Consider the following 14446-nt stretch of genomic DNA (forward strand, 5'->3'; position numbering starts at 1 on the left):
ATGTAAATAAAAGCAAAAGTATGTATCCAACAGATACTAAGTTTGATAAAGACCATTCTTCCCTATTCACCTCACCTTTGTCGCCTACAGTTAAGGGAGTCTATTTGGCAAACAACTTAGAGTGTGATCAGAAAGAAAGGAAACAGCATCACCTACTAAGTTCAGGTAATTGTACACCGGGTTTCATCAGTATCAGTAAAACTACTGAAGCCACTAAAATAAGAATTCTTTTGTCTTCGTAAAATTTTTCTGTACTTACCATTTTCTGCTGCCTGTTTAATTCCAGGTTCATCCTCCTGTGATTCTAGTGAAAGCCCAGTAATATCGAACCTGGAAAACAAGGCAAAATCTTAAAAGAGCTATTTGATTCTAAAAATATGTATTTATGGTAAGTACATTTCACTAAACTCATGGTAGTCTGGATTAAAAGGGCAAACCATGAACATGAAACTCAAATTAAAATGTCTACAGAGGCCAAAATAGAACTTAAATGTGTGAATCCGACATTCTACACGTTCCTTTCACCAACTAGATACAGATTCTAATGTTAAAAAATCACGCTGCCACATAATTCTAGAGTAAGAACATCTAAGAAAATACCTAATCCAGTCCTACACCCAAGCAGGAACTGCGATGCACACCCCCCTAAAAAGTCTGCAATGAGTTCCAGCCACTCCCTTCCCCTTCTGCTGCACCACAGGTCAGTCTAATGGGACAGAGCTACTTTACGCCATCACTCTCTCATGCACTACCTCATAGCTATTAAGCAGAGGGATTATACTGATCTCTAGCCACATGCTTCAAAACGTTTTCATCGTACATTGTAGGTACCTCAAACCAGAGCCCCAAAGGAAGCTTTCCTCTTCTCTGTCAGGCCCTTTCCATTTCCCTACCGGGTTATATCCTCTCATTGTGGTCTCTAGCTACGTTCGCTAGAAATTGTGGTTCTGGATGGGAGTTTTGCCAGAGAAGGAAGATGAAAGAACCAAAGGGCAAAATAGGCAGGAACCTGTGAAAACTGCCAAGAAATCCAGGGTAGACAGAAAGGAAGTGAAGGGGTGGGTAAGAAACGGGTGGCAACAAGTAGAGAGGACAAGAGGACAATAGACTGGAAGTAGCTTAGAGGAACGAAGAACTGACTCTACTTCCTGACTATAAAACATACAGGGAATGTGAAAATATCTTGAGAGTGCGGAAGAGGAAGTGGTCTCCTTAAAAACCTGTCAACTCTCCAGAAAAGCAAGAAGTTGGAAGGGTGTAAGGTTGTGGCTTAATCACAGTTATGCCACATGGGGTCACTCAAACCAACAAAGGTTTATCAGGCAGTAGGAGGTATTTTCTACACTGTTTCTATCTACCTATTCTCTCCCATTCCTCTACCTCTTGGCACAGCTCCTCAAGTTTACCCCTGAATCTAAATTACAAAACTTAAATAATTAAAGGTTAAACGTAAAGTTAATTATGTAACTCTGCAACTTAAAAATAGCTAATTAAAAACTGCTATATGCAAAAGCACTTCTAATAAAAAACAAAAAAACTAAGTGTAAATAAAAAGGTCTTATTGAATAATTCTTACTTACCAGGAAGGCATAGCCATGTTCATATTCAATGTTACAGGCATAACTGGTCTACATAGGAAAGAAAAAAAACGCAAAGTGAGAGTAATGTAACAAGGCATAAAACCTGATACATTCCATCACTGAAGGATAGAGAATTACTTCAGGCTTCCACAAAATTGCATGCTACAATTTCAACACTGAGCTGTGTCACCGCATCCACATTGCATCATTTTCTCTACACATCCTCCAAATGTGTTCTGAAGACAGAGCAGCAGGTGTTCAGGACCACGCTTGGCAAATAAAAACATTTTCCTTTCTCAACACTCTTATTTAATACTTTCAAGCCAGACATTTTCTTACAAAAATGTGTAACCAAGACAGTTGGAAATGCATAAAATATAAGACTCTGGCTAAGTCTAAGGAAACGAGCAATTTACCACACAGATATGGTACATCAATTCCCATATGCTCAGATTATATTTTTGCTTATTTTCTAAGTTTCAGCTATGTAGTTGCTTAAGAGACCTCTAAATAAATATGGGAAATAGACGTTTTGTCAAAGTGTCCACTACACTCAGTTCAAGTCTTTGATGAACAATCTGTTGGATAACCTGAATGTAGCTAGATAAAAAAGGAAAGAAAAATAAATACACTATAACTACATCTCATCACTATCCTCCTGATTCATAAAACAAGTCTACCTTAGTTAGAGGTTACAGAATCTTATCACAATTTCTTTGAGAACATGAATTTCCCTAGGTTGGGAAATGGCCTTAAATCAAATTCAATCTTGGGGCCAATCACAACACATGAGAACATTCTAATTAATCAAGAATTGTCTCTGGGGCGCCTGGGTGGCTCAGTCGGTTAAGCGTCTGACTTCGGCTCAGGTCATGATCTCACGGTTCGTGAGTTCAAGCCCCGCATCGGGCTCTGTGCTGACAGCTCAGAGCCTGGAGCCTGTTTCGGATTCTGTGTCTCCCTCCCTCTCTGACCCTCCCCCGTTCATGCTCTGTCTCTCTCTGTCTCAAAAATAAATAAACACTAAAAAAAAAAAAAAAGAATTGTCTCTTACATGAGTCAGAATAGAGGACACAGTAACCCTGGCCAGAGTATTTGGTAGTCTACAGAGGTAAGATGAACCACCTATTTAAGGATAAAAAGGGGACAGAATGTATTCTTACCTACTCAGATATGTTTCCTCCTTCCATTTCTTCTTTCACATTTGTCAGCTCTACTGCTACCACCACTTCTGAGGATGAACTAACCTACTAGCATGAACTCGAATCACAGTTGTCTTCTCCATGGCTACTGTTTCTCGGCAACATTCTGACCTAAAACGTTGCCAATCTCAGCAATTTTCTGTTTCCTGAAAACTTTATAGTTTCTTTTTGACATCCACAAACATTTCCAGAATTTAAAACCAAACCTATGAGACTTCAAAACCTGTGGTTTTTTTCCCCACGGTGTATCACGATGCCTTTAGCTGATAAACTTTAGGAGTGCTTCCAACATAGTAAAGACAAACTTGACAAGTAAATAAATCCCCTTGTGGATATCCTTAGATCTCAGATGTTTGTATATCTAAAGGAATTTTTCTGGTTCTCAGTTCAACTGACCTTCAAGAGAACATTATTTTAAATTTCCCAACATAACAGGAAAAAAATTCTATGTAGCCAAGTCACCAGTTTAGTTTTAAAGAATTTACTAATCTTTTTTTTTTTTTAATTGTCTTTTTTCTTTTAACGTTTATTTATTTTTGAGACAGAGAGAGACAATGAACAGGGGAGGGGCAGAGAGAGAGGGAGACACAGAATCTGAAACAGGCTCCAGGCTCTGAGCTGTCAGCACAGAGCCCGACGCGGGGCTCGAACTCACGGACTGTGAGATCATGACCTGAGCTGAAGTCGGACGCTTAACCGACCAAGCCACCCAGGCGCCCCCTAATCTTTACTTTTAAACCAAATATTTAAAAGGACAAAAACAAATTACATTTAAATGCTTTTCTAGAAAAGTAAAGCTATCACAGTGACTCCTCTCCGGATTCTGACTCACAAATGTAAAGATTAAAATACTTACGCATGCGGGCAGATATATTTGATATGTGAACTTCTGATACCCGCGAAGGCTTCTGCCCATCCATGCCTGGTAGGGAAATTATGTGAATAACGCCATTAGATACTGTTTTAAATCCCAATAAATTAGTAACGGAATAGTACTTTAAAAAACTTGCAAGGATAAACGTAGCTCTTTATAATACCATAAAAGTATGGGCCGTCAATGCTATTAAAACGCCACAACAACCCAAAGGCTACTAAGCTTTGTCTACAAATAAAGATGAGCTCTCCTGATTTCTGAAGAGCAGTGTGTTTTCTTTCACAGATTTCCACAGGGCTTTACTATTTACAAAATACAGGTATATTTATCTCTCTATAACCTCACAACAAAGTAGACAAGACAGATAATATAAATCATATTTTATATGATGGAAGAAACCTCAGAAGTAAATCAGTTGTCTAATATCTCTACATGCTTCTACTCTAATGAAAATAACTTTAATTAACATTCTTTCCTTGTGTGTATTATACGTGTTCAAAATGGAATACGAGAAAAACTAAAAAAAATAAAACAGTAAATCACAATCCTTCTAGCTGCAAATAAGCAGTTAATCTTTTGGTGCACTTCCTTCGGATTTTTTTCACGCATAACACCTAAGCAACAGATACAGATTTTACAAAAATGGGATCATACTATACATACATACATACAGTACCTACTTGTTTACACTTGACATCGTAACTGATACTTCCTACATGTTACTTCTATTAAAGCACAAAGGAAAAGTAACCTAAGGGGCGCCTATTGGGCTCATTTGGTAGAGCATGGACTCTTGATCCCTAGGTCATGAGTTCAAGCCCCATGCTGGGCACAGAGCTTATTTAAAAAAAAAAAGAAATTAAAAAAATTTTTTAAAAAGTAACTTAGGACATTTTTTGTGTGAAATAGTCCAGATATAAATGTTAAATGCAGGGCACGTGGTTGGCTTAGGTGGTAGAGGATGCAACTCTTGTGTCAAGAGTTCAAGCCCCATGTTGGGTAAGGAGGCTACTTAAAATTAAAAAAACAATTTAAAATTAAATAAACAAATGCAAAAATGTTGAATGCTTTTGTATTAACTATTCTTCTATTTTAATACACCTCTCCCAAAAGTGTTAAAGGCATATAGAAAAATCAGTAACAACTGTAGTAATTTTTACACTTATATAACAACACTAAGTCAGGCACTATTCTAGAGTTGTAGGAGTGCTTGCATGTGTAAATGTGTGTTTAATTTTTTTCAAATCTTTATTTACTTTTGAGAGAGAGAGTGTGAGCAGGGGAGGAACAGAGAGAAAGGGAGACACAGAATCCAAAGCAGGCTCTAGGCTCTGAGCTGTCAGCACAGAGCCTGATGTGGGGCTTGAACCCACAAACTGCGCGATCATGACCTGAGCCGAAGTTGGACACTTAACTGACTGAGCCACCCAGGCGCCCCTAAATGTGTGTTTATATGTGAGTTCATGTGTGTGTGTACGTATATGAGACTTCACTCTGAAAACTACAAAAATGTTGAAAGAAATTAAAGATCTATGTAAATGGACATCTCATGTTCATGGACCAGAAAACTTAATATTCTTTAGGTGACAGTACACACAAACTGATCTACAGAGTCAATGCAATCTCTATCAGAATCATTGCTGGCTTTGCAGAAATTGACAAGCCAATTCCAAAATTCATTTGGACATGCAAGAGACCCAGAAGAGCCAAAACAATCTTAAAAATGAGTAAGGTTGGGGGCACCGGGATGGCTCATTCGGTTAAGTATCTGACTTCATCTCAGGTCATATCTCACGGTTCATGGGTTCACACCCTGCATCAGCCTCTGTGCTGACAGCTCAGAGCCTGGAGCCTGCTTCGAATTCTGTGTCTCCCTCTCTCTCTGCTCCTCCCCGACTCGTGCTCTGTCTCTGTCTCTCTCTCAAAAATAAATAAACATTAAAAAAAAATTTAATGAGTGAGGTTGGAGGCCTCACACTTCTCAATTTCAAAAGACTTAAACCTAAGAGATAAAACTATAAAACTCCCAGAAGAAAATACATGGAAATCTTGTAACCTTAGATTGGGTAATGATTTCTTAGATACCAAAAGCACAAGCAACAACAAAATTTTCAAAAAAAATCATCAAAATTAAAAACCATTATGCTTCAAAGAACATTACAAAGAAAGTGAAAAGACAACCTAAGAATGGGAGAAATATTTGCAAAACATACATTCAGTAAGGGTCTAGGATCCATAATATATAAAGAACTCTTAAAAACCCACAAACAGAAAGACAACCTAAACATAAACAGGTAAAGGACCTGAAAAGACATTTTTCCAAAGATATACAAATGGCCAACATGGATAGGAAAAGATGCTCAGCATTATTAGTCATTAGGTACATGCAAATAAAATCACAATACCACTTCACACCCTCTAGGATGGCTATAATCAAAAGACAAGGGGTGCCTTGCTAGCCCAGTCGGCAGGGCATGCAAACTCTGACCTCAAGGTTGTAGTAAGTTTTGAGTCCCATGTTGGATGTACTTAAAAAAAAAAACAACACAGAAACAAGTGTTAATGAGGACGGGGAGAAATCAGAATTTTCATGTACTGCTGGTAACATGAAGTTACCATATGAACGAGCAATTCTACTCAAAGAAATATGATCAACAAGAAAAAGGAATGAAGTACTAACATATGCTACAACATGGATGAACCTTATAAACATTAGGTTAAGTAAAGGAAGCCGTTACAAAAGACCATGTTATATGATTCCATTTATACGAAATGTCCAGAATAGGTGAATCTATAGGTATAGAAAATGGTGGTTACCTAGGGCTGAGAATATAGGGGGGCAGGTTTCAGGGTGATAACGAGTATAGGGTTTCTTTTTGGAATAAAAATGGCTGCACAGTTTTGTGAATATATTAAAGGGTGAACTGCAGAATTCATCAAGTGGGTGAATTGTGCAGTATATCTCAAACTGTTGCCAAAAGAAATACATGACGCGAGCCCAGTCATGAGAAAACATTAAAACTAAGTTGAGGCTCATTCTACAGAATATACAAAGGTAAGGCTCTGTATTTTAAAAATATAAAGGCTATGAAAATGAACCTGGACCACTTTCTTACACCATACACAAAAATAAACTCAAAATGGATGAAAGGCCTCAGTGTAAGACAGGAAGCCATCAAAATCCTCAAGGAGAAAGCAGGCAAAAACCTCTTTGATCTTGGTCGCAGCAACTTCTTACTAAACACATCTCCAGAGGCAAAGGAAACAAAAGCAAAAATGAACTATTGGGACCTCATCAAAATAAAAAGCTTCTGCACAGCGAAGGAAACAATCGGCAAAACTAAAAGGCAACCGATGGGAGAAGATATTTGCAAATGGCATATCAGATAAAGAGTTAGTATCCAAAATCCATAAAGAACTTGTCAAACTCAACACCCAAAAAACAAATAATCCAGTGAAGAAATAGGCAAAAGACATGAACAGACACTTCTCCAAAGAAGACATCCAGATGGCCAACCGACACATGAAAAAATGCTCAACATCACACGTCATTAGGGAAATACAAATCGAAACCACAATCAGACACCACCTCACACCTGTCAGAATGGCTCACATTAACAACTCAGGCAACAACAGATGTTGGCAAAGATGCGGAGAAAGAGGATCTCTTTTGCATTGTTGGTGGCAATGCAAGCTAGTGCAGCCACTCTGGAAACCAGTATGGAGGTTCCTCAAACAACTAAAAATACAACTACCCCATGACCCAGCAATTGCACTACTAGGTATTTATCCAAGGGATACAGGTGTGCTGTTTCGAAGGGGCACATACACCCCCATGTTTATAGCAGCACTATCAACAACAGCCGAAGTATGGAAAGAGCCCAAATGCCCACTGATGAATGAATGGATAAAGAAGATGTGGTATATATGCACAACGGAGTATTACTCGGCAATCAAAAAGAATGAAATCTTGCCATTTGCAACTACGTGGATGGAACTGGAGGGTATTATGCTAAGTGAAATTAGTCAGAGAAAGACAAAGATCATACGGCTTCACTCATATGAGGACTTTAAGACACAGATGAACACAAGGGAAAGGAAGCAAAAATAATATAAAAACAGGGAGGGGGGAAACATAAGAGATTCGTAAACATGGAGAACAAACAGAGGGTTTCTGGAGAGGTTGTGGGAGGGGAGATGGGCTAAATGGGTAAGGAGCATTAAGGAATCTACCCCTGAAATCACTGTTGCACTATATGCTAACTAACTGGGAGGTAAATTAAAAAAATTAAAAAAATATATATATACATCTATATATAAAGGAAATGAGAGATAGACTAATAAACTGTTTCATAACAGACATGATAGCTAAAAGTAACACAAATTACTGGAAAGGATCTTAGACCAGGAAGGAAACACATAGTTGGGAAAGTTGGCAAAACCTGAATGGATTAGGGGATGCCTGGATGGCTCAGTTGGTTGTGCATCGGACTTGGGCTCAGGTCATGATCTCACGGTCCATGAGCTTAAGCCCTGCATCAGGCTCTGTGCTGACAGCTAAGAGCCTGGAGCCTGCTTCAGATTCTCTCTCTCTGTCTCTCCCCGCCCCCCTGGGATTCTCTCTCTCTCTCTGTCCCTCAGTTGGGCCATGTATCTCTCTCTCCCTCAAAAAAAAAAAAAAAAAAAAAAAAAAAGACTTCTGATTACTAGATAATGAGCATATACATATGGAGACAGAGAAAGAGCTTGAATGCATGCACAGTTGCACAATGTAGTAAAAGACTAACAATGGGGGAAGCTTGGCAACAAAGATAGGGAATGATTAGCACAAGTGACCAAAGACAGAAAAAGATAAACTAGAATTCATCAGGATTAAAACTGTTGTGCTTTAACGTACACTATCAAGAAAGTGAAAAGATAACCCTTAGATTGGGGGATAATATTTGAAAATCACATATATGAGGTTTCCAGTATCTAAAATATATTTTTATTTTTATTTTTTAAGTTTATTTATTATTTTTAGTAATCTCTACACTCAATGTGCGGCTGGAACTCACGACCCTGAGATCAAGAATCACATGGTCTTCCAACTAAGCCAGCCAGGCTCTCCTAGAATATATTTTTATTTTTTAATTATTATTATTTTCAGTTTTGAGAGAGAGAGAGAGAGTACAAGTGAGTGTGGGGAAGGGGCAGAGAGAAAGGGGGAAAGAGGATTCCAAGCAGGCTCTGAGCTGACAGCAGTGAGCCCAATGGAGGGCTTGAACTCACAAACTGCAAGATTATGCCTGAGCCGAAGTTGGACACTTAACTGACTGAGCTGCACAGGAGACGCTAGCATATATTTTTAAAGTCTTAAAAATCAACAAGAAAAAAGACAACTTGGTTTTAAAAATGGGCAAAGGGCTTGCACGGATATTTCCCTAATGAAGATATATAAATGGCCAAATAAACACATGAAAAGATGATCAACTTCATCAGTCACTAGGAAATGCAATTAAAAACCCAAACACTTCACACTCGATAGGATGGCTATAATCCAAAAGAAAGAGAATAACAAATACTGGTGAGAATGTGGAAAAATCAGAACCTTCTTACACTGTTAGAACAGGAAAATGGTACAGCCACTATGGACAACAAACGGTCTGGGAGCTCCTCAAAGGGTTAAACAGTTACCACTGACTCAGCAACTGTTCAAGTGAACGGAAAACCTATATTCATGTAAAATCTTGCACATGGATGTTCTGAGTAGCACTAATCATAACAGCCAAGAGGACGAAACAATTCAAATGTTCATCAACTGATAAATTTAAAAACTATGGTATATTCATAAGATCAATACATGGCTATCACTCCATGGAATATTATTTGAGAATAAAAGGAATAAAGTACTGATACATGTCACAACATGAATGAACCTGAAAAACATGCTATGTGAAAGAATGCATACCAAAAAGGTCAAATATTATCCAATTCCATTTATATGAGATATCCAGAAGAGGTAAATCCATAGGAACCACAAGGAGATTAGTGGTTGCCAGGGAAAGGAATAAAGAATATCTGCAAACAGGTGTGCCATTTCTTTGGGGGATGTTGAAAATATCCTGCAATTAACACCTTAGTGATGGTTCCACAACTTTGTAAATATACTAAAAACTATGGAATTGTACACTTTAAAAGAGTTGCTTTTATGATATGGAAATCATATTTCAATAAATAACATTAACAACTGAAGAAGTTTTTAAAAAGGGGCAGGCCAGAACTGAACTGTGGCCCACTGTTTGCCAACCACTCTTCTACACAAGAAATACTAAGAACTCTTATGAGAAAAAGAACAGAAATCTTGAGTTCTAGTCCCAACTCTGCCTCTATGTAGAAGTGTGGATACAGACAGCTCAGACTAGTGGCTTTCAAAGTGTTCTCTCCAGATCAGTAATAATATCTGGGAACTTGTCAGAAATGCAAATTGCTGGGCCCCATCCCAGACCCAGTGAATCAGAAACTCTGGTGGTGGGGACCACATTGAGCCTTCCAGGTGATTTTTATGCATATTAAAGTATGAGAATCAATGCTTTTCCAGTCCTTAGTTTTCCCATCCATAATCTCCCCATCGCTTATAAAAAATCTTCTTTGAATGTTTATTTTTATTATTTTTCTTTAAAAAAAAAAATTTTTTTTAATTTACCGTTTATTTATTTTGAGAGAGAGAGAGAAAGAGAGAGTAACGAGAAGGGGAGGACTAGAGAGAGAGAAAGAGAGAGAGACAGAGAATCTGAAGCAGGCTCCAGGCCCTGAGCTGGTAGCACAGAGCCAGACACAGGGCTCAAACTCATGAGCTGTGAGATCATGACGTGAGCCGAAGTCAGATGCTCAACCGACTGAGCCACCCAGGTACCCCTAAAGATCTTTGACTGTAACTGAATTATACAAAAGTATGGCCAACTTGTTTCCAGTCCTTTTGTTAATTTTCAAAGTCAGTGGAAACCTCAAGATTCAAGAAGTTGACACAAAGCTTCAGTTAAATGAACAATCTACTGTTCAGAAACCTACATCAATCAGAATATATTTCACTTATTTGAAACAGAAAAAGAAAACAAAACATGCACACACACATATACATACAAAGGTTTTCTGAGTCCAAAAAAAATTTCCAGGCATATCCCAAGAAATATCACAAATTCACACTATTTTATTTCTCAATTGTACTTTTAGAAAAGACTACAACAAAGTAACTAAAGTCTATTTCCATTATGCTCACTACTCCATAGTAACATGGTGTGGAACTAAAAACAAAGATTCCAGGTTTGTACAAGAAGCACTACTTATTACCATCCCTGTCCCAGTAGCACATCACAGTTACAGAATCTCTCCTATCTGTCCTAATGAGTCTTACCAACTATCTGGCTAAGAGCAAAATGACCCAAGGTGGGTCAGATTCGTTGTTTTTTTTTTTTATGTCTACTTATTTTTGAGAGATACAGCATGAGTGGGGGATGGGGAGAGAGTAGGGAGACACAGAATCCGTAGCAGGCTCCAGGCTCTGAGCTGTCAGCACAGAGCCCGATGCGGGGCTTGAACCCACAAGATATGAGATCATGACCTGAGCCGAAGTCAGACGCTCAACCAACTGAGCCACCCAAGCGCCCCAAGATTAGGTCAGATTTTTTTTTTTTTTTTTTTTTAGTTTTTTAAAATGTTTGTTTCTATTTGAGAGAGAGACAAAGACAGAGAGACAGAGCTCGAGCCAGGGAGGGGCAGAGAGAGAGAGGGAGTCAGAACCTGAAGCAGGCTCCAGGCTCCAAGCTGTTAGCACAGAGCCCAACGCAGGGCTCGAACTCATGAGCCATGAGATCATGACCTGAACCAAAGTCAGACGCTTAACTGACCAAGCTACCAGGTGCCCCAAGACGGGGTCAGATTCTTAACTGAACACCAGAATTAGGGTTGATATAAAGTCAGAGCTGGGGTGGTCCATTTTGATCAGAAAAATGTGTCAGCTGAGGAAATTGTGCAAATACACAGAAAGAAGCAAAAGTAAGAGAGCACAAGGGGATGAAAAGCAGAGAGATGAAAGGTACTTTGGTGCCTGCAGCTGACTGAATAGCAGCCACCAAAATTCATGTTCACCTGGAACATCAGAGTGTGACCTTATTTGGAAACAGGCTCTTTGCAGATGTCATCTGTTAAGGATCAAGATGGGATTTATTAGGATTAGGGTGGGCCCTAAATCTAGCAACTGGTGTCCTTATTAGAAATGAGGAAAAAAAAAAAAATGAGGAAAGTACACAGATTAACAGCAAAATGGTCATGTGAGGAGGGAGGCAGAGACTGGAAGTAACCGTCACAAGCCAAGGAACCGTCACAACCTGGAAGAGGCACAGGGTTCTCCCCAACAGCTTTTGCAGGGAGCATTTGTAGTCCTTTTGACACCCTGACACTGGACTCCTAACTTCTTTTCTGTGGCTTTAAGCCATCTAGTTTGTAGTGTTTTACTATGGCAGCCCTAGGAAACTTAATATACTTGGTGACTAATTCCCATCATAGGTCTTGCGCCTTAATTCCTCATTCATTCATCTACTCAACACTTAGTTCTTCTACTTATCCAGCAGCGTCCAGGCCCTGAGGATGCAGTATTAAGTTAAATAGAAAACACCTGTGTTCTCAGGTGACTTTTATGGTATGGTAAGCATTAAGTTAAATACAAAAAACCTGTGTTCTCAGGTGACTTTTATTTCAATGAAATTAAAAAAAATCTTTGCCTTCTTGGAGCTTATATGCTAATGAGCTATCTTGTATCCTTCCATAAATTTTGTATAAACTAGTTGAACAGTTTTCTAGTCCTTGTAACTAAATGATCCCCAAATCCCACTCTATAATTCTCTTAGTTCTTGATTACAGAAAGACCTGCAAATGAACGGTCACAAAATATACCCACGTTGCCAATTCAATATTATTTTTGATCTTACTTGATCTCTCAGTTAAGACTTAATCTACTTAAACATTTGTCTTTGAAACTTTATTTTTGTCTTTTTAATGTTTATTTATTTTTAGAGAGAGAGAGAGAGAGAGAGCGCACGTGCAAGCAGGGGAGGGGCAGAGAGAGAGAGGGAGAGAGAGAGAATCCCAAGTAGGCTCCGCACTACCAGTGCAGAGCCCGATGCAGGGTTTGATCTCCCGAATCATGAGATCCTGACCCGAGCCGAAATCGAGTCAGCTGCTTAATCGACTGAGCTTCTCAGGCGCCCCTGTCTTTTTTTTCTTTTGAAACTTTCTTTTCTAAGCTTTAAAATCTCCACAGCCTAGAAAATTCTCATGTAGATGGGTAATACAGACCAGTAACTCCTGGAACATATGGAGGGAAGTTTACATGAAGAGGGCCAAGTTTTCCACCTGGCCTTTTCTCCTTCCCTGCTCCCCTTAACTGGAACTGAGCTTTCAAGTGTCACATTCAGCTGTGTGGACGCGAGGAGGGCGGTCAGGTGTGGAGGTGGTTCCCATGTATGAAGCAAAGCTGTGGGCGGGGGCACCTGGAGGGGTGATGAGGCAATGCCAAAATGCACTACTGGCCAAAATTGCAGAACAGAAGCCAGGTTTCTTATGGAGTTACAAATACGGAAAGAGGGAAGGCTACCATAATCCCAGTGGTGCTGACTGGAACTGGAGGAAATCAGTATAAAGCCCCAAATTTTAATATATGTAAATTTCAAAACTGATATAGATGTGTGTCCACACACCTATGTTATGTAGCTACACTTCCAGTTTTGTCTACGGAAAGGATCTAGAAGTAACGATTCCTTCAACAAGCACATCCGGCACTCAGATCTAGGTTCCTAAATAATACTCTATGAAAAGGAACCAGAGCTCTTGAAAAAAATGGCTGAGTCCCAGGACTGAAGTAGGAAAAATATAAGATGATCCTGGAACAGATCTTGCTGTATCAGAAAGCAGGGAAGTGCTCAAGGAATGATGGAGACATGTCCCATAAGAGCAGCTTGAAGGGGCTCCCGCTAGCCAACTACAAGACGATTTGACCTCAAAAATACGATAGATTTAAGTTTGTAACCCTCAGAGTAAAACAGCAATCCAAGAGTCTGTCCTGATTTGACACTTTAAAATGAATAAATGAATACATAATAAGTAAGGGAGAAGGGAGAGTTGCCAATGAATAAATCTAGAATGAAGGATTTTTTGAAAAGATCATCATTTGGAACTTTCACAATAATAGGTATGGACAAGAATCATTAATGGACACTAAATCCATAGGGGAAAATTTGGCGAGAAACATGTTTTCATAATATCGAAGCATCTCCCTGTGGGGAAATAGGTTCTACTTACATAAATGGGTTAGAAAAAAGCTTAGAGTGGAAAGCCGCCACCATGGGGGAGAAAGCACCCGAGGATAGCTAGCAGGACATTATAATGGGATCAGCAGTAGCTTATTACATCACCTGCAGGAAACTACTGTCCATCTGACGCCAATATACTACTGTTCTTTGATTACAAACTCCACTTGCCCTCCAGACCCTTTGCTTCTTCCACACAAGTTAATGATTACTGTCTGACTATTTTCTCCACGTTCACGTGTGTAAGATCTTGTTTTCTTCACATTCACCACGTGAGTAATATCTTATGAGCTCAATAAATCCGGAGACAAAACCCCTGTTCAGGGCTCTTGTCTCCTCCTGAACACTAGCCTTTCAATTCTGCATCTGCTCTCTTGCCGGACAAGAAAGAACTCCAGACTCATAGTCTGCTACATCTCCCCACAAAATATTCTTAAGTAAACACAC

At 39.2% G+C, this 14446-nt stretch overlaps 1 protein-coding gene across 2 annotated transcripts in view; it reads right to left on the reverse strand.

Moving 5' to 3' along the window:
- LYPLA1 (lysophospholipase 1) overlaps positions 1 to 14446 on the reverse strand; it is a 30864-nt gene that overhangs the window by 11279 nt on the left and 5139 nt on the right. For both annotated transcript variants that reach the window (XM_019435245.2, XM_019435244.2), the window contains exons 3-5: positions 3639 to 3704; positions 1581 to 1628; positions 260 to 330 (exon numbers count right to left, since the gene is read on the reverse strand). In XM_019435245.2, the coding sequence (XP_019290790.1) occupies positions 260 to 330; positions 1581 to 1621 (112 nt within the window). In that variant the 5' untranslated portion in view covers positions 1622 to 1628; positions 3639 to 3704. The remainder of the gene's footprint in view (positions 1 to 259; positions 331 to 1580; positions 1629 to 3638; positions 3705 to 14446) is intronic.

This window comes from Panthera pardus, unplaced genomic scaffold (genome assembly GCF_024362965.1).
Source record: "Panthera pardus isolate Hobbes unplaced genomic scaffold, ASM2436296v1 HiC_scaffold_7, whole genome shotgun sequence".
In the NCBI taxonomy this organism is placed as follows: domain Eukaryota; kingdom Metazoa; phylum Chordata; class Mammalia; order Carnivora; family Felidae; genus Panthera; species Panthera pardus.